The sequence below is a fragment of the Eurypyga helias genome, unplaced genomic scaffold, assembly GCF_000690775.1.
Source record: "Eurypyga helias isolate BGI_N326 unplaced genomic scaffold, ASM69077v1 scaffold4095, whole genome shotgun sequence".
NCBI lineage: Eukaryota > Metazoa > Chordata > Aves > Eurypygiformes > Eurypygidae > Eurypyga > Eurypyga helias.
The window spans coordinates 3264-24726 of NW_010249325.1; the positions used below are offsets into that span (position 1 = coordinate 3264).

A 21463-nucleotide genomic window follows, 5' to 3' on the forward strand; every position below is an offset into this window, starting at 1 on the left:
TATGAAATTAGGGGATTTAATTTAATTAATCAGGTCATATGTATTATGCTTTGAATCCTGGGATTGATTTCAAAAGAAAATTGGAGGAATGTCTAGAAGTTGGTATACTCAAGAGGTGACACAGCTCTGTAACATTAGTAGAATAAAATCCTAATACAGTGAAAAATACAGCAGCTGTGTAAGTGATGTTGTGTTTTGTTGTTTTTTTTTTTTTTTACCATTACAGTTTCAAAGAACATTTGAATCTTTAAGAAATGTATCCAGTAAATCTGACCTTCAGAAAACCTACCAGAAGTTTCAAAAAGATCTGGAGAATCTTGATTATTTGGCATACAAACGTCAGCAGGTAAGAAGATGGAAGCCTGGTAGGAGGGCATAAACAGTGTGGGTGGTAAAACTGATGCGGCTGACAGTTACTGTTGTATCAGTAGGGTTTTATGCTGTGTGTCATGTCATCAGGTAAGCCAGCAGGAGGGGTGACAATTCTGTTTAATGGGTGTGATGTTGGGCTGCATGAGTTTTGGTTTCTCAACAGAAAGATGGGTAAAGCAAGTCAGTGAGACTTAGCAGTTTATTAAACTCTGCATTAACACATCACTTTTTCTTTTTTTTTTATTAAAGGGCATAAAAGTACTGTTGGGATATTTTTGACTTGAAAACTGAACAAAATCCATATAAGTTAAAGGAATCATATATTGACTGTGCATGGAAACCACTGATTTTCTCTTCTTTGGAAAGGAATTTACCAGGCTAGATTGTATAAAGCTTTGAAGTGTACGCAGTCTTTCACTCGTGCTTGCAAGATATTGTTAACGTTAGCTTATTTGTTATGTACGCACGGCTTCTGTGAAAATGTCAGCTCTCATCATTTTGTGTTCTTGATAAAGTAAGACTTTGCCTCTTTCAGAGTGTACTGATAAACTGCTCTAACGTTTCTACATGGAGGTGGTTTTGGTTTATGTTTTTCTGATTCTGTCGCTTGGTGTCAGTGTTGTCAAACGCTTCGTTTGCTTGGGGGCAGATCACTTAGAGTTGTTTGTGTAAGGTAATTGATTAGATAGTTAAAAATTAGGAAAGGGCTCGGGGACAGATGGTATCTGAACACATGAATATTTGATTCTTGAAATAGGGAGGTCAGAGAGCAGTTGGCTTGGGTGAGTTTCAGTGTGGTGGGAGCTGTTACTCTGGTAGCATATAGCATAGTTCTTTGTGCCCTTTGACATGGGGTTGCCAGCAACCAGAAGACAATGTTTTAACTGGCAACTGATGTGGGTTTATGTTATCTGATCTCATAATTGTCTTAAACACTATAAATGTCACATCTGCAAGGGCTTGGAGAGTGTTTCTGAGTTTAAATTCTGTAATTACTTCTCAGGCTGTCATCATACTTTCATTGGGAGTAGCTTTCTCTAGTTTGAATTCTCACTCTTGACTTTGCAAAATTCCATGTTATTTCAAGTGATATATGTCTGGCTTTCTAGCAGACTCTGAATATGCTTCAATAACACTTAATTTTGTCTGCAGCAGGGCATCTTTTCTTCTGTTTTCAGATCTTCACTGCCCTTCCCATCACAATACTCTGCACTTTCAAGCCATCTGGAGAATCTCAACATCCTTGTTTAATAGCAGGCATGCATCTATCTCCCCATGCTGTTTCTGCTCTATATTTAACTGTGTTGTCAGAAGCTTTTGCATTTGGAGGTACTAAAGGTGTATTAGGTGTAAAAGCACTGCCTGCTTTCAGTCACAGAACAGAAGATAGGCTGTTCTATCTTCTGTGATTGAATCTTTCCAAAATGTTATGCAATGCTATTAAGAAAATAAACTAGGCAAAAGCTGAAATTATTTAAAAAAAACCCCCCAAACAACAAAGCAAAACCAGATGAGAGAGACTAGAGATGTTCTCTGTGTCTTAGTTAATTTGCTTTCTATACCCGATAAGTCGTTTTATGTTTTTCTAGAGTAGTATTTTACCTGGTTTTGAGAGTTTAATCTCAACAGCAGTTGCTTGGAGAATTTGCAGTGAGGGATTTGAAAAGCTGCCATATTTATTTATTAAAGAAGATGCTTTTAATTGTGTCCTGCTTTGGAAAGAAAGTGGTCTGACTATGAAAGGGTTAAGGTTTGGGTTAATTACTCTGCCAAAAGCACAGACCTGGATTGGGACTGAAGCCGTTTAGAGTTGGTGACATTTTTATCTTGAGTTTGTGGAGTGTGCACATTTAATTGATAACAATTTATGTGCTCTCTCTATTAGATTAAGGGCATATTCATAGCCCTACTGGCAAATGTTGAGTCACTACCATCTGTTTGGAGACAAACAATTATATACAGTATGAATATAAATCCATTCATGGTAAAGTAAGTGTTTTATGTAGTCAAAGTAATGAATATTGCTTTTGAATGAAATATGGTTATCTGCTTCTGTCCTTATTTTTTAGACATGAGACATCAAGTGCAATATAGCAACGTAATTCTTCAGTGTTGAAGTTTACAGGACAGATGGGAAATTAAAACTGTTTTTTTTTGAAGGATGTTTAAAATCACCCACGTTGACTCTGATTTATAAATAGGGATCAAACTCCTATGAGTGGTAGAAGTATACAAGAGGCAAGTGTGTTTGGGTTGATGGTTTATATTAAATTGCTTTTAACTGGAAATTTTCAGAATGGGGTAGAAAGTCTTGTGTTTTCACACAGTCAGCAGATTGCCAACAGAAATGTCTTTTTAAAATGGGCAGTGAGGCCAGTAATTAAGTTCTGGCTTTCTTTATACAAAACCCACAAGTTACTAGCATATGTTGGTCAGACTTCTCAGAGCTTTCAGATTCTGATTTTGCAAATAGCTGGCACGGAACTGGTCAGGGTGGCTAAATTCTTTGGTGATTACAGAGGAGGAAGCTGGGAAGTTCTTGGAGTTGGAGACTTTAATGCTGCAAAGCTGAACCGTGTAGATGACATCTAGTATTGTGGTCAAGAAGCCTGAACGATGCTCTTTGCCATTATTCTGGGTCCCAAACACTGTGAAATACTGAATTGTATCTATATGCCAAGTCTAGTTACTATTACAGTCTGTGATGAACTCCTACCATATTTATATCTGCTCCCAAATACATTGCTGCGTGTCAGAGCTTTACTTCTTGCTGTAGGCTAGAGGAACGCAGAGCTCCATCTCTACAGGTTTGCCTTACATTTCTGAGAGAAGGGTCAATAGCCAGGTTAGTTGGAAGTATGTTTAACTCAGGCCAGATGAAGATAAAGTACCAACAGTGCAATGTAGGCTGACCTCTTCCAAGTGCTGATAAATGATGCAGGTGAAGAAATGCACAGGAGCTGTTCACACTCAGGTTGTGGTCGCTTGGCTGGCCAAGCAAAGTGCTGGCTACTGCAGACCCACCCCCAGCCCTGCTATGGGCTTCATGTTCCTGTGCCTCTCGTTCTTCCCATTGTGACATTTGTGTGACCCAGCATAGAGATGCTTCAGTGTGCTAAGTGGACTTAAAATTACTTGGTTTTCAGCAATCTCATTATTTTATTACTCATTTGCTCACTTAATAGTCTCTCTCCTTCATCCATCTAACATGTGGCGAACTAACCTTTCTGCGTGTTTCTAGGGTTGGGTTGCATCCACTAGACAAACTTCTTTGGGTTGAAAATATCAGTTTATGGCCAGTCTGCAGTTTTGAAGCCTTCCAGGAGATACCTGTCTCCAAGAAATGTAGTTTTCCTTTTTTGTCCAGGAGATTGTCTAGGAATCCCTTTGAATTAAAACAAGCTTTTAATTTCCTTGACACTGACTGTCATCTCTGAAATTTGACTAAAAAAAGAATAGCTTCATGCCACAGCGAGTTGTAAAACTGTTCTCTTGCTCTGTGATTTACTGGGATGCTTCCAGTAAGAGTTAAGTAAGCTTTACATTGAGCCTTGTTTTGTATCAACCTAAATACGTGTTACATAAATAAATGTGTTAGATCTGCAACATGAATACTTACAGGGGAAATGGGATAGGACAAAATGGTAAAGCACTCTGGGATAAGAGGGGACTTAGTCATAGATCCCAACGCTCTTGGGATGCTGTAGTAGATGCGCACTTCCTTTGTTCTTACATGGGACTTTGTTCCTATTGAAGGGCAGGTGTCCATACGTTCCTCTGCTGGAACAGTACTGCTTTAAGGCCATTCTTTATAATGCTCTTACTGTAAGGTCATTTCAGAAGTGTTGGGCAATAGCTGTAGTAAAAATAGAATTATAGTCAGGTATTTAGCACCTGTCAAACTAAAAAATTATCACTGCTGCTGTTGTTCTGAGTGTTAACAGTGCCTTTAGGACGCCTGTAGCCATGCTGGCTGTGATTCAATGACACTTAGTTTTTGCCTAGAAGTCTCCAGCAATGTAGTAATCTGACAGTTGACAACAGAACTTCAGTATGCAAGTACACACAAAAGGAGTGTCCTTTTGTAATGTTATGCTGATTTAAGGTTTACTTATTTGATTTTGATTGTATGCCCTTGAGGTAATTGTGTGTTAAAGGGCTGAATCTATGTGGAACCATTTTGATTATTCTATTTGAAAACCTTTTGGCATTGCTTCCTAATGACTGTGGTGTTTAGAATTGTTTTAAGAAGTTGCATTAGAAACCGAAGGAGTTAAGGGCTTTATCAGAGATGTTTATGGGGTACACAGTAATTCACTTTGCTTATAGGAGATAATGCTTCCAGGAGATGGATCAGAGCCCTTAACCTGTTTTATTTCAGACTAGTCCATTGTTACCAGTACTGCATTTGTCTTCATGATCATACAGTTCAATTTTACATTTTAAAATTCTTAGTTTTGGAACGAAGACTTGTTTTTACAATGAAATGGTATTTCTCTTTGTTAAGAAGGAGTAAGTGCACTTTCATTCTCTACCTTGGATTGTTTACTTTGCTTTTTAAGATGGTATTGTGTTGAATATGAGATTTGTTCTCCAAGTGCTCTACTCCAGAAACTGGAGCCAGGTTTTCAAAAGAGATTATCACCTATCAACTGGCAGATTCATTGGGTGACAAACACTTTAAATAGTATGCTGAACATCAGAGGGAGTTCAGGGTAGAGGCGAATTGCTTGTCAAGAAAACAAGCATTATGATGAAAAACTTAAGGAGCTCAGTCACTGTAGTTTATCTGGAAAAAGTTATGGCTTGGAGATATCACAAATAGTGGTACTTCACTAAATCTTTGTTTTAGTAGCAGAAGTATGACAAGATGCAATTGATGGAAGTCAGAAAAGCTCAAAGCAGAAAGCAAATGTTTTTGACAATTAACTACTGGGATAGCTTAGCTAAGAGGTGCAGTGCATTAATTAACTGCTTGTAGCCTTTATATCCATAACCATGCCTTTTTAAAAGATGTGCAGTAACTGAGATGTAAATCCAAGGGCAGGAATTACGGAAGTTTTTAAGGCTTGTGCTATTTGATGAATTGGAATGAGAATACATAATTATTTTTCTAGACTTAAGAGTGGTAGTACATTTGGTTGTGTATTTGAGGGAAAAGGCAGAATTATGTCTTTTGAAATGCCATCCTGGATTGATAAGTGGGTGTGTTTACTTACCTTTGTATTAACTCTGCCACTGTCTATTCTTCTGCAAGGTTGGATGTCTTAAGAGTTCTTGTTTAGGAGTTTTCAAACAAGCCCAGCACTTCACTTTTTCAGTTTTAAGGACATGTAGGCATTTGAGTCCCATTAGCTTTTCTGAAAATGCCCTCTTTTCTTTCCTTTAATACTTAGTCACACAATATAAATTATAAAATGAGAGTTTATGTTGTATTTCCAGTGTTCTAGCTTATTATCTCCCCCTTGACATAATAACACCTCTCTGTCTTTTTTTTGTGTAATTAAAAGAATTGCTTTGGCCTTTCACTTAAAAAAAGCAAACAACATCAATCTCAGTAGCTAGAAGAGTGTAAAATTATGATGATTCTGTTTTCAGCCACCTGACATTTCTGTGTAGTTCCATGATTATGGCTTTGTTATTTAGCCATTGCTACTGCCTGTTCTGTGGGTCTATATGGTTTGCTTCATGGGTGAAAGATTTCCTTTCCCCTGCCCACCTGAAAGGGCTGATATTCCCCTATTTACAATGCTTTATATGTAGTCATGGTGGTGAGGTAGAAGACTTTTGTATCCCCCATCAACTTTGCCACTACATACACCAGAGTTTTACAGCTGAGCTCTTCAATTGCATTTGTCTGTCCTCTGTGCCAGTCTTGCATGATTTTAAGCTCTAAGCAGTTGTTCTCTCCATGTGTGCAATTTTTCTATCTGTGCATGGAAGCCAGACCTCTGAGGAAAAAGTCATGCCTTTTCGATTTGAAGGAAGGAGAATCAAATGACAAGGAAGAAAATGAGACATGGCAGAGAACTTCTTTAAAAACCCAACTGTTGGCAGCCTCTGTGTGTGTGCGGTTGGTTTCTTTGAGTGTTTTTGGCTTTTGGTGTGTGTGGCTCATGATACGGCGATCTGGTCTGCCCAGTGTGCAGCTGCACAAGGAGCAGGAAGAAACTTTTACTGGTATTCTCATAGAGTTTTTACCTGTAGAAATATGAGCATCAAAATTAGGTAAAATAGACAAGAAACCTTGTAAACCAAGGAGTTTGCATAGTTGGTCCCATTTGCATCTGAGTGCCTGATAGCTGTTACATGTTTAATGCTGATGGCTTCAGAAGCCAGCCTGATCTTAGTGTGATGAGGGAGTAACAAGAGGTTCATTTTTACTAAGTAATGAAAAGGGTCATCATAAAGAGGTACTCTAATTTTTGAAAGGTACTGAATTTCTGCTGAACGTGTGAACACTGACTAACTGAGGAGTGGATGGGATTCCTCTTCTGGCCCAGTAATGGTCTATCCAAAACTCAGAGGAACCATTTGCACTTAATTGCTTTTTCCACAGCTGTGATAAATGGAGGAAGTTTACAGAAACAGGGAGGTATATTTTTGTCTTAAAAATGTACAAGGAGAGAAATAGTCACTCAAATCATGCCAAAAATCCAGTTATGAAGGTAAAAGTGGAAAGTGTCCCTGCCCATGGCGGGGGGGTTGGAACTAGATGAGCTTTAAGGTCCCTTCCAAGCCAAACCATTCTGTGATTCTATGAAAAGCATAACTGATTTGCATGTCTTTGAAGTATTCTTGTGTGTGCTATTCTTGTGTGTTGGAATTTGGGGGAAATGGACAGAATTCTGGTTTATCTTGCATCCTGAGTAAGAATTATGAGAAATAATCTCTTTCCTATAGTCTGTGGAGGGTATATTTATTTAGTATGTAAAGCCTTCAGGCTCACAGATATGAAGAGCTGAACTATTATCTGCTGTGCCCATGGCAAAAGCCCTTAAAACTTTGATATTAGAAGGGAAATAAAATTTTAAAGAAAGAAAGGGAAGTTCTGAGAGAGTTATACATTTTTCAGAAATAAAAACAGTAGTGCTGTATGGAGGTTGAGATAGATGTGTGGGGTTTATTTAAACCTGCCTCTCACCTTCTTGGGAAGACAGAAGAGGACTTGTAGGAAGCCTGGGACTTGAGCAGAGGGTTCAAAAGGCTCCCACCCTGGTCTTTCCAAAGCTCAGTCTGTTGCTGTTCCTATGAAACTTGAGTTACTGTTTACCTGTGCCCAAAATGTCTTGGGTTTGGCTCAATCATTCCAGTCTAGGATTGTCTCTGTTAGATAGTGCTGGTATCTAAAATCTCTTGGGATCCAAGGATGGGTGATGCTTTAAGTTTAACCACAGAGTGCCTGGGTAATTTAACACACACCACACAAAATTGAGTGTGACAATGGGAAGGAAATGAGATCTTCAGCTAGGAATTAAATAAGAGTAACAACTAAGTAGGTAGCAATAGAAGGGCATGACTTAAAAAGCTGATAAAGAATTTTGAGTGCATGTCATGGGGACTTGCACTTATTTTGTACCCAAAGCTGTGTTAGGGTACTACATAGGTTTCCTGTATGAATTTTGATGTGTGGGTATTTTAATTCTGTGGTATCTTGTGGCTCAGATTAGAACCCTGTTCTTTCAGTAGGCTGGAAACTGATGCTTGTTTTTACCCCAAATGAAATACACTGGTACTTTAGATGATATGTTTATTCCAGTGAGGGATAAGAACAGAATTTGTGGAATGTAAATGGGGTCAGTCTGAAGACAATGGTACATACTGATGCAACAATACCTGATAATACGACAATTACAGTGTTCTGTTAGGCAGCAATGTCCTCCCAGGGAGCTCTTTATATACAGCGGGAGTGAGGTGAGCCTTAAAAGGAATAAATGTTTTGGTGTTAATAGTTTGTAATTTCTCAAGAGAGTTTATTAAAAACCCCAAAAGAGTGCAAAGTATTTGTCGTGTGCTTTAACAGTGGACATCACAGGTAAAACAGAGTTAGGTAGTGTAACTGTTTGATGTTGCTAGATGAAGCTGTGCTACATGCTGAGCTCCTCCAGCCACTTCTAAAAATCATAGTGACTGATTCACCCTGACCTGATTGAGTCAGCTGCTAATCACCCATGTCATCCTCATAAACTCCTGTCCCACAATCCCTCAATGCTCTGCTTGGTGGAGACACTAGACTCTCCTTGCTGCTTCTCATTTGTGTGCAAATGTTGGCCGTAAGGATTGGCTATTCCCAAGACGGGACCTTGTAGAGTGTAGTTTCAAGAGAGCTCGGATCCACTGCTCTCATCACAACCGAGGAAGTAAGGAATAAGTGGAAGGAAGGAAGTATGGTGAAAAAGGGAGAGGCAGGTTTCCCGTGATGAACCAGGCAAGGTTCCAGGTGGTTGGTTAAAGTGGGCACCTTTAATTTCACGCTGCTGCTGCTCTTCAGCAACACTTCACTAGGCAGTCAAGTACAAGTAGTGAAAACGGTCATTTTGGAAATACTATACTATCTTCTGAAGTAATAATAGCTTTTGATTGGTCTTCAGGAATAATCCATAGCAGTGTACATTTTAATTATTTAACCCTAATCAAAGATGTGGGAAAGCAGAAGATAATTTAATTTTCTTTTCTAATTTATACCCACCAATGGTTCAAGGTGTGGCTGTTGCAACTGCCTGCAGTGTCAGATAGCATGTTTGGCAATGTGATGAATAAAGCAGGATCTTGTGTAGCAGAGTAGAATGTTAATGATGGAAAAATGGTCAGATGAGAGACTGCTGGAGATCCACTCCCACACAGGCCAGTATATTTGACTTCTCTTTGGTTTATGACAAGAAAATACAGTTCAAATTTAGGATGATTCGGAGATTCAAAGCGGAAACGTTTAGTGCTCGAAAAAGAAGCAAAGTGATTTAGAATTCATTTGATTAAGTCTGTGAGCCTTATTCCTTCAGCCCTTCCTAAGGCAAACCTATTGCTAACTTTAAAGTGGTGTTGGATTTTCTTGCGCAGAGCCTGTAAGATCAGGCTCTCTATCCTAATGATTAGGATTTTTAAAGAAAAAAAGGTATTCTCTGAGCTGCTGAAGATGCGGTGACATTAACTAGACTTGGGTGCCTGTGTTGAGAATCTAGGATTAGAGAGTCGTTTGACAAAGTGACTACTTGCTCTTATTGCAATGATTTTATTTTTCTGGCCTAAATAATTAGAGCTCCTCACACTTGGCAAGGAAGACAGAAATAAAGAGCACCTGATAGGGAGGAGTAACTCTGTCTGGGACAGATACAGCACTCAAAAGGGGATTATATGATTTAGCCAAGAGTAAAGGTGAAATAATGAACCTGCGTATTAAAATGCACAAGGGAATAATTCTGTGCTACAGAGCCGAGACTCCAAAATGGCTGTGATTAGCTGTGACATTTCTCGTACAGGTAACTGCTGGACTTGTGGTTTGTTTGGGTTTTATTTTAATTAAAAAGTTATGTTTGGGTATATTTTTTTTAAGAGCGTGAGACAGGCTGACTGACTTCTACTCAGAAATCGTGTTTCCTCTAAATTCAGATTAAAGTTCCTCTTCTATTTGATTCATAAGGCTTAAACCAACATGGTCTAGTGATTTCGATATTTGTAATTCTGGGTAGTGTGTCTCTCCTCTTCACAAAGGTTTTTCAGAGTGCTTTATTTTCTGCTCCACTGCAAAATGGGAAAAATCTTGAAATCTCTGGAATGATTTTAGAATTACAAGTGGTCACCAGCATTTCTGATGAACAAATAACAGGAGAAATGCATGTGTTGCTGCATCAACATTATGTCTAGTGATCCAAAATGAGTTAATTACTTTAAATGGATGATTTTTAAAAAAATGTGTTGGAAACAACTGATGACAAGGTACTTCAGTAACTGGCCTCTTAGTTGTAATACCCAAAATCCTAACAACACTGAAGCAACCTTGTTGGTCGAACTCAGCCAACCACCAAGAGAAATGGCCTTATTCCTCCAAATGTTGATAACAAACTGGCACCTTTTGCTGTGCACTTTGGAAATCAACACATTTAAACTGTTTCAGCATGCTGTAATATTTTCTAAGACCACAAAGAATTGCAAATCACTCCACTGTCTTTTCTGAAAGTTGTCTGGGTTTGCTGCCTTCTGGTAGCAGTCATGGGAGTCAGTTCACCTGAAGTTCCTGCGGCAGTCAGTTCCTGGGCAGCACACGTGGGTCTGCAGCCTGGGATATCGCATGGGGTTCCTAGGGAGTTTCTGTAGCTGAAGAGACATCACCTTTCCTGGAGAGAGGTGAGACAAGGCAGTGCAGTGGCTGCAGGCTTCTGCTTAGTTCAGAAGGTGGGGAGAATTGACATACTCTTTCCTTACAGATGCAAAATGATGCTGATCTTGTTGCGGTGAGAGGCAGCTTGCTTGCCTGGGCATACAGTGCATCAGATGATTGACTGGTTTGCCTCTGGGCTGATTTGCTGGGCTCCTCTGAGCCTCTTGTGCACATGCAGGTTACACACAGGAGGAGTCAGAGAAACTGTGTTTCTGTGTGTCGCGTCTTGTCCGCTTTATGTTCCACATCTGAACTGTAATCAATGAAATTTTGTTGTCATACTCATTCTGGATGTGATCAACTTCTTATTCGTGAACTCTCTCCATAACAGAGAACGAGTCATAAATTTTAAGAAAAAATCCCTGGATGAGTTTGTGATTCTTAATAAAATAATCCCCTCATTAGCCAAATCTAGCTTTGAGGTATACAGAATTTTTGAGAATAATTGGAAATGGTAACAGAGAGGTGGTTTGAGAAACAGATCTGAGCTGGGCATCTTCAGATTTATATGACGTTTTGTGATTAATGGAAACTTCTCTGCCTAGAGGATTACTTAGGAAATAATCGGCAGTCATATATGATCCACTTTGCAGGGGAATTCTTTGATGCCTTGTCCAGTGTCTCTGTTACAATCAGTGTCAATAGGTCTGTATAACCCAGGGGGTCTATGGAGACTGTCTTGAGAATTACCACCTTAGGTCATCTGCCTTACCTTTTATTTTATTGATTTCGATATTTAGTTTCTATATTCTGAGCTGACTTTATTTATACTAGTTTAAATCTGAAATTGTTTCAGGAACTTGGTAGTGTTATAAACTTACACCAATATAGATGAGGTCAGAATCTATTCTAATTGGACAAGAGCAATTTCAGTAAATTAAATGTTTTAAAACTGAATTGCTTGCTTCTTACTTTGAGGCCTGACTTTCTTTGCTGCCAGCACACAATTCATGTGAATTGTACTCAGAATGAACATTAAGAAGACACAGCAGTGTTACTGTGTAATTCACTTGGAGATAATGGAAAAATTGTCTTACTTTGATGGCATGGGTTGTCTTCTTCCATAGATATTTTCTATGCATAGAGCATCAAGAGGTGTGTGGGTTGTGGTTTTTTTTTTTTGTGTTCCTTGTCGTTTGGTTGGTTTTTTTGAGTATCTGCAGTTGTAATCTTTTTTTCCTTCCTGAATCATTTTGTGTTCAGGAGAAACACAAAGCGTTCCACCTTTTAGAAGAGTCCAAAGAACAGTAGAATCAAGAGGGCTCTATAACAATTCCCCATGTTTTAACACTCTCAGCTAAAATAAAAATTCTTTCCAGTGTACCAGGAGGTATCAAACAATGTTTTGTGTGTGTGTGTTGTGGTTTTTTTTTTTTTTTTGTTTAGTCTTCCTTTTTCGTTTTTTTTTTTTTTTTTTTAGGAAATCTAACTGCTGAAATCCCATGTGTTAATTTCCATTAACAATGCTTAGTCCTATTGCTGGGGAAGAATTTATCAGCAGAAGCTTTGCATGGAGTAACGCAAACTTAACCAATACACAGCTATGATCACAACACATCTCTCTCCTTTGCAAATCAGTATGAACATAATGAATTATATCCTAGGCTTTTGGAATAGATAATAACCTACTAGAGGAGAGAATAAAATACTCTCTGTGTTCAGGAGTGATTAAGAGTGGTCTTTGCAACCAGGAAAGAAATGGACTTGACAGGTGAGTCTAAGTTACTGTGTTTGTTTTGTTGATATTTTCCTGTTTATAGATACACAGACAAAGTAAATTTATGGAAACCTGCACAAATTTTTCAATAGAAAGGCACAGATGATACAGACGTTAAAAGGAAAAAAGAAATCTTTATATGGTCACAGAGGCAGAAGGATAGTACTTTGAATTGTTTGACGTGCTCATGGATTTAAGGGAACTGAATAGTAGCATCAGTGAATCTGAGGTGTGGAAAGAGGGAGTAAACAAAGGATTGCAATTACACATAAAGAGAAGACAAAGTACAGCCTCAACCTTGATCACAATCCTTGTTCATGATTGTTTCTCCTTCTAATTATTCTGATCAAGAAATTTGATCTGGTCTTTAAGAGGATCAGATCATACTTGTTTTCATTATATGTGAAGCTACATAAAAATTGATGGGATTGCTTGTTGGAAATATTTGGCTATATATCTTTCCTGTTTTGCAAAGCTCCTGTTAGGGTGGAGAACACTAGGGAGGGAAGAGAAGCAGCAGTAATATGGGGAGTGGGGAGTGGAGACAGATGCGAGAGCATCAGAGGTATTCTGTCGCCTTTCTTTTAAGTGCAATCTTGGGGCCACTCAGAGTGTGCCTGTGGATATGGAAGTTTGTATGGGTTTTCTTTGGTTGTCAGTAAGAGCCATTTGAAGTAGGAAATTCTAAAGGTAAGTGTAAATGTCAGAACGCATGAGTTTTCAAGCCTAGTGCTCAGTGGGGGACATCTGCTGGGAAAGTAAGGCTGTGCCTGATGCCCTTGAGCCTCAGAGCCATGGAAGACCTGCTGTTGTGGGCTATGCAGGTCTTACGCACAGCAGAAGCAGGTCTTAGGAAGGTTGGGAATATTTTCTTCTCCCTCCTGTTCTCGTAAATGCCTTTTTCATTTCTCTAAAAGAGTAAATTGTATCTTTTACTGTTTCTCCCTTTTTGCTAAATTAGGGCATTCTACCTGGAGAGTGAAATACGTTCTGTTGGCTATTCTTATTGGAACAATAGAACTTCTAGTGAGTTGAGTGCTGTATAACTTGTCTCAGAATCAGGCAAGGAAGCTCAAACCCTTCTGTGTCCAAAAAGCCATCAGTCAGATTAAGCATAATTTAGGTTTTATGGGGTTCAAACCATATTTCAGGAAATTATTATTAACATAATCTTAGAATGGAGAGAGAATTATTTGAGGAGTATTTGAAGGAATCGTAGAATAATTTAGGTTGGGAAAGACCCTTAGGATCATTGAGTCCAGCTGTTAGCCTAATACTACTAAGTCCACCACTAAACCATGTCCCTAAGGGCCATGTCAAGGAGTGTGTTTCGGGGAGCGTGTTCAGCTTTTATGGCTCTGCTTTTGCTGGATAAAAAATATCTTATCAATGGAGATTTTACATGATATATTGGAGAACCAATATGTAGTTTAAGTAGTCAGCACACTTTGGAAGGAATTTCTTATTGTTCTTATATTAGATATAGCTAAGCTATCCCAGGGCAATCTTAAAAATGAAATTAGGCTGAAAATAACAGCATCAATTATTTGATAATGGAAGTTTCTGTGATTGTGGCAATCTATTCTGTGTACAGAAACAAAGCCTGTTCTTTTCCATTCTGGTAAGCCTTATTTTAAAGAAAAAAAAAGAACAAGAGAAAGTAATAAAAGAAATAAGGACATTAAGAATACTTGAAGTCTATGTGACTTAATTACCAGAGTAACGACATGCAAAACTCTTTTGCAGGAAAGATGTGTGTTTTGACAGGTATGGTACATTTATCACAACACCTGTCTCCAATGTTCAAATAGTATTTTTTTTTTTCTGCTTTTGTTTGCTTTCTTCATTGTATCTGCTAGTTCAGTTTTTACAAAATAATGGGGTTGCATGAATGGATGGGATTATGGTCTTCCTGACTTTCATGCTGGTCGGTCTCTCTGTTGATAGGCTGTATGTCAGTTTCTGAATACTGGAAATGGATCGTAAACTCATCAGGAATCACTTCCAGCAAATAAAAGTGCTAAGCTCTTCTCCATAGACCTAGTCCTACTGTATGTATGCCAGACAGTTTTGTACCTGGAGCTCAGCCAGTAGACAAGGTCCCTGCAGTCAGAAGCTTTCTGTCTTCCTTTGGAAATGATACCCTCTTATATGTTTAGGTAAGAACTCTGGGATAAAGATCCTGACGTGCCATATGCATTGTGCAATGCCGAAAGCATCCAGTGCTTAAAGTAATCTGACTCTTCAAAAGCTTCATCATATAACTCTGGACTGTGAATGTCAAGAGGCTGTGGACCTGCCAATTGTCTGAGTTTTCCTGGGCTTGCCCTGGCCTTGGAGAATGGTTTTTCACACAGTGCTCCTTTTTTAAAGGGAGAAGTCTTAGCTATCTGGATTTTGGGGTACTTCCTTCAGTGTCCCATTAAAAAGTAGATGATGATTTTTTTCTTGAGGCACCCTTTTTTCTCACCCTATATATCCCCCTTCCAAATCTCCCTTGTATCTTTATACACTGACTGGTGTTTAAGGAAAAGGAGAATTTTAAACAAAAATGATGTAAAAAAGACTGTAACTAGGCCACTACCCATGGAGAACACTGACAACAAGGAACTTAGTTGCAGAGATCATGGATGGATATGGAGAGTGGCAGGATGTGTTACAGAATGTGGCCTTCTCAGGATCAGTGTACACTGACTCTGTGCAAAGCACCAGTATTTCACCTTGCTTTTAATAACTTTTGTTCAGTTCTGTCCTTAAGTGTGCAGTTACAGCCTCTGGCATCTCAACTACTAGTTGACTAGGTTTTGGAGCTGAGCTTGGACACAGGTCAGCTTAAGCAGTTGCTGGGATTGGCTGAATGAAGGGTTGTAGCATTCCCATCTTACCTGCCTGTGCGTCAGGTTGCATCAGGCTGAAGAGCAGAGCTCCTCCTGCATTCCCTGTGAGGCTGTGTTATTTCCATGTACATTTGGCGTTTGTTGAATCCCCCAAGGCCCGGTGGAACACTGCAGCACGTGGCTGTGTCTTGGCCTTTCACTCTCCTTCTCTGTTCTCACACAGCTCACCAAAACGGGCCAGCATTGCACTTTTTTTCTGCATGCTGGTGCTGGGCTACTGTGCAAATCCGAGCCGGGGGTATTTAACATGGGGAGTTCAGTGATGCTGAAGATGTACTATGCACCCTGTAGTACTTCATATAGCTGGGTATGAGGGAGAGCGGTGGGGTAGCAGATATAGCAGATACACTCTATAACTGCCTGTGAGTGGGTGGAAGGGGGGGTGTCTTTCAATGTTTTTTGTGACACAGAATGTGTCTGCCTAGTATCCCCGTCCTTGTAATGTTCTTAGGCCTTGGACATCACAGCCAATACAGCCCTGTGAAACCTGAAAGAGGCAAGTGGCAATGCCCCAAAGCATATTCAATCCATTCTCAAAAGGGAAACTTTTGCTTGCAGGACCCCAATAATTGACTGATTACTTCCAGTGCCTTCATCCACCCACAACTGCCTGAAATGCTATGGCTCACTGCCAAGTTCCATTTCCTTAAGACCCACTGTGATGAAGACCTGATCTTGGTGCTTCAATGAGGAGAATAAAATAGGCTTGCCAGAATGATTTGCCTGCACTGCTGAGAGCTTTTAGGACTAATGATTTTCACCTGAAATGGGACTATTAGGGGTTTTTGTGTGTGACAGTTCTAGAGAGAAATGCAGAAGCCTGGCAGGAAGAAACTAATTGTTTGTAGGCTACAGAACACAAAAATTATTCACGTAAAACAAAAGTGATCTCATGTGCTAGATAGGTGGTTGATAATTTTATGTTAAAGTCTCATTATTTGTCACCCAAAAAAAGTAGTATTGCTAGTTTTCAAACTTGTTTCTTTTTCATGTCTTTTACTCCATGTAGCAACTGTGGGAGTAAAATCCAAAATGCTTTTTGGCTCTTAGCAGTCAAGAGGGGTGAAGATAAATATGAGCAGTTAATTGAAAGCTGCCTGAGACCAGGAGGTCAGCAGTAACAAAGCACTGAAATGACAAACTTCCTCAGTTGCAGATGACAATTTAAAAATCTTTACCATCTGACTGATCAGGTCATAGCTTCGAAGTGATTCCCTGTTTCTGGCACACACTGTATGTACTTGCAATGAAAATGGAGCACAAGGATGACTTAACAAAGAACACTAGTTATTTTTAATAAGGTTTGTATATCGTATGTAAAGTTACGATTCTCTCTCTGTTTTTCACCACCTAAAAATAATTTCTAGGTTCTGTCTGCGAACATAACTTTGATGAATGCAACACAGAGCTCAAGCACTGACTGCTGGGGGTATCTTCTTTTTTCCCCACCCCCTTCCATTTACCAGTCTGTCTCTGGGCAAGCTGCTTAGTCTGGCCAGTAACATGTCAAAGCAAATCTGATTTTGTTGCTGTTGAACTACCCGTAACACAGACATCCAGGTGAGGGAGAGGAAAATACACAAAAGGAAAAAGATACCAACCAGCATCAGTCTTCCTGCCCCCACTGTGAGAAGCAGCTATTACATGTTATTCTCACCTCTCAGTAAATCACCACAGCAAAGGCTGTAGGAAAATTAAATACATCAAGCTTCCATCTTATTTCCTGTATGAATGTGGTCGTGCTAAAATGAATGTTCTCACTGCTGGATGAGGAAAACAGTCACAAGCCTAGATGTCTCTGAAGATAAAACAGAAATACATTACATTATGGGATGAGAAATCTGCTGTCTTCTGAGAATTAATACATGAACATATAAATTCTCTGGTGATCTAATAACCCCTAAATAAGCCAACACTTTTTTGCTAATGAACTGGAAACACATTTTTTTGTGTATGTGTATTATTAGTTATAGAGCTGGCCAAGTATTTCATGTTGGGGTAATCTGATAGGAGAAAAATGTTCCATCCTTAAATTAAGAGGTCCCTTTTCTTCTGGAATTACATTTCAGGGATGTCAGGTTGACTAAATTCAAGCTATTAAGACACAGATACTTTATGTCTTAAACTGTGGCATTTGGCTGAATTCAGTACAACTAAAAATGTGATACGAGGAGGGGAAAAAAGACGTAGGCTATATTCAGGGCATGCAGAAAGTCAGAAATGGGGGCAGTGAAGCTTTTACTAAAACTTGCATTAAGGAACTTAGATTTATATCAAATGTTAGGCTTTTCTTACTGATATTGGCTAGTCTAAAGTGCAAAGAAAGTAGTGGGCTCTGATAGCTTCTTAAACTCGTAAGAACATCCTGTTTATATGACAACTGCTGGAAAAATATTCATGGCACATACTGTTGCTGAGAGTCAAATCTATCTCCTTCCTGCAGATGGCAAAGATGTGGTCCTTTGGAGTTCATGCAGATGTGTTGTCTTGTGGCAGGTTGCAGAACGCTAGCTATACCACAAATTGTGCTCCTTAAAGTAGGCAGTGCATTTGTTCAGTGCTCTAACCGTAGCCGAGTGCATTTGTTTGTGAGGCACTGCATTATACCGTCATTTTGCATGCAGGTGTCATTCATGACTGTGTGTCAGTACATTAATGCCAGACCACTGCTTTGTTGTAAGGCAGATGAAGTGTGTTCAGGATCTTCTAGTTGTCCTCTTCCTCTTTGGAAGTGCTTGGAATGCTTTGCCAGACTATGTATGAGACTTGCGTAAATTAACAAGTATGGAGTCAAAACATAGGTTAATCCCATAAATGGGGCGTGAGGAATGAATGTTGTTTCAAGAAGAGGTGAATGCAAAATAAAAACAGAGGCTTTTTGTTTGGTTTTCCGCATCTTGGAGGATACAGTAATTAACACCGAGTAGGGCAACAACCCACATTACATTGAGAAAAAAGGGAGGAAAGCAGCAGTCTTAAATTTGGAGGATTGACCAGCTAAAGAGAGAGAAATCTCGAAGCGTATTGCAGATAAGAACACAATATATTTTGGAGGAAGATTTTACTGTCACTGTCAAATTCACCCCAGCTAACTCAGTTTAGACCAGTGCATTTACAGCATGAATTGCAGGCAGAGCTTGTAATATGCAGCCTGAAACTTCTTCAAATAAATGTTACATTAGAGTTCTGAGATCCAAATGTTTTGCAGCATTTAAGGTATAGTTGTTCACAACAATGCACTCCTAAGTATTTAATGACATTTATATAGCCTTTGGTTTGCAACCCTTACATGGGTACAGGGGTAAAAAGAGCCTACCAACATAGCAAACCTGAGATGTTTGTGCTCTGGAAATGCTTCCAGCTCTCTCTCTGGTTGCAGTTATTTCTTCTGTGGTTTACCAACTTGAGCTTCACCCCTTAACAAGTATCTAATGGCCAATTGCAGCACCCACTCCACTAGTGCATGCTTGTTTTTCCTGTGCTGGTGGGTGGTAGTGCCATTCTGCTGGAAGAGTTGGGGAGTGCTTGTCCCGCAATGCTGCAGTAATAGGATCAGTGCACTTGGTTTTGTTTTCTTTGGGGTTTTGTTTTGTTTTTTAATGGGACAAAGTAATTTTTGTACAGGCCTCTGATATTTTCAGAATATGAATGCTCATTGTGATAAAATAATATGCATACTTGTTACAGTTTCTTCTATATGGATGTTATAGTATCCTTGTTGAGGAGAAGATAGTGAAAAACATCTCTTTTTTTTTTTTTCCTATGCAACTGAAGTATTGCCTTTAGTTATAAAGGTTTTCTTTGGCTTGTTTTTCTATGATCCTGTTGAGTTAAAATGATTAAAAACATTTTTGGGTTTGCTTGCTCACTCGGTGATCTGCAGAAGTCTGCGTCCACGTGGATTTGCTTCATAGCTACTTGCAGTGAAATTTAAATGTATTGAATGAAGCATTCTGATTGCCCCTGATATAATGTAGAAGGTACTCTTGGATTTTTCCAAATTCATATTGCTGTTTAAATGTGGGTGATGCAGTGGAGGTGGCACAGGTCGATTTGTATGAATCGAAAGTATCATAAGGGAGTTTTCTAAGTGAAATAGTAATCTAGTTGCTTGTAAGAAAGTGAGTGTCTTCATTTTGATGATAAACTTGAAAGTTGTGGTGCTGCTTCTTGATACTGAATTTCATTATCAGAAGTTAAACCATTTGTGACTTTTCTGTGTTTACCTCAAAGTTTGTTGAGAGTGAAGTATACCTGTGTCCTGGAACTGAATGGCTGCATGGTTTCAGAACCAGTCTGCATGTTCAGGTGTGGCGTACTTGATTGCCTTACTCCGTCATTTGTGCATATCCATTTCTTATTGTATTTGGCAATCATGACATATGTATATGGGTTTTAGAAGATGCAGCTATCCCTGCTGAGGACAGCCTAAATCTGTTGTATTTTCATATGTTGCAGAGTTACGTGCAAGCCCTGTGAGGCTTAAGGAAGCAGTAGGTTTATTCACTGCTGGTCCTTGTTACCTTATCAATTAACCCAGCAGGATGTCTACAAGCAGCTTAGGTTCCAGCGGGAGAGCCAGTGCTCACATATTAAGCTAGAGGGTTTTTTTAACATAAAATAAAAAAATAAAAAAGAAAAGATTTTTCCAAGATGGGTTTGTCAATCTTCCATTTTTTCTTGGTAAAGGAATATCTTGGTTTTTATTTTTTTTAAGGTTTCTGTTCTGTCTAGACAGTAACTAAAAAACAACCTTTTTTTTTTATGTGCCAGGATAACAAAATTGTGCTTTTACAAAAGTCAGTAATATTTTTAAATCATCTTTCTTTCAGTGGTTGAGGTAGCAGGGTTGATGCTCAAACAGTTGCAGTTTGAGTAAATTTTCCCTGTTTTGCTATCTAGACTGTCTCACACAGATGCATCTTCTCGTTTGCAAGGAAATAATAAATTTCATTCCAGGTAGATCTTCCCACAGTGTAGCTAATCTCTCTGTCAAGAAATAAGCTCATGCATTAGATGGAATCATAGTGGGATAATGGCTCTAGGAAGCTGTGATACATACACAGTCGAAGTTTTACTGGTAACATCTTTAGCAGAGAAAAGTTGAGTCACATCTCAATTGCTCCATGAAATTCAGAATTTAGAGAACTTGGATTAGTTTTCTTACAATAAAATATTGCAGTGTGCAGGACAAGGAAAAGGCTGATATGTAATTTGCTTTATAAAATGCTCCGAATTTCATGGAAGAAAAGTATGAAGGTATCTGAATTTGACTGCAGAATCTGCATGTCACTGGGCACAGGCCACTTCAAATTTTTCTTTCCCTCTCATATTAAGAGCATTAAAATACAATCATAATTTTCTATACCTAACCAGGCAAGTGAAGTTCTCCATCTGGGTACAGTTTCTACCAAGAAGGAGAGTTTATTTGGTGATATGAACAATACTTTTCTGGACAGAATTTTGCTGGTATGGATATATTGATAAAGCCTTTGTGTTGTAACAGCCTTTGTGTCAAATTACTTTGGGAGCTAATGGAAAAAAATCTAAAGAAAAAACATACTCAAATCTATTTGTGGGAGGTTTTTTTGCTTTGTTTTTAAACATAACCAGAAAGGTACATCAAGCGAACATCATTCTGGTTTTCCAGTACAGAATTAGATAAACTATATCAATAATGTCAGACTATGACCTGCTCTGACAGTTGTCTTCATATAAAGTTTTGTTAAAACCTCCAATGACAGAGTCCACAGCATCCCTTGGCTGTCTTTACATTTCACTGAAAGTTCCTTTTCCTAATGTCTAATGTGAATCCTTCATACATTTAAGATCACTTCATCTTGTTACTTTCTACTGTGGACGTAAGAATCAGATTATTCCTTTTTGCTTTGCTGCGGTCTTATTACGCCTTCTCTCAGGCTTCTCGGCTTTAAAATAACTAGCCACAAACCATTCTGTCTTTCCTCCTAGCTCATGTTTTCGACCCCTTCTGTTATATCCTGAGGTTCAAGTAGTTCTACCCCTTTATTAAAGGATAAGTAGAACAAAAGGATTTCTTCTGGTGTCTTCTCTACACATACGTGATTTCACTTTTCTTGTGGA

At 38.9% G+C, this 21463-nt stretch overlaps 1 protein-coding gene across 1 annotated transcript in view; it reads left to right on the plus strand.

Annotated features, from left to right (window-relative positions):
• Positions 1 to 226: 226 nt before the first annotated feature.
• LOC104509374 (catenin alpha-3-like) overlaps positions 227 to 21463 on the plus strand; it is a gene marked incomplete at its 5' end in the record, with an annotated part of 72867 nt that continues 51630 nt past the window's right edge. Inside the window, one exon of the mRNA XM_010151305.1 lies at positions 227 to 346. Coding sequence (XP_010149607.1) covers positions 227 to 346 — 120 coding nt within the window. The remainder of the gene's footprint in view (positions 347 to 21463) is intronic.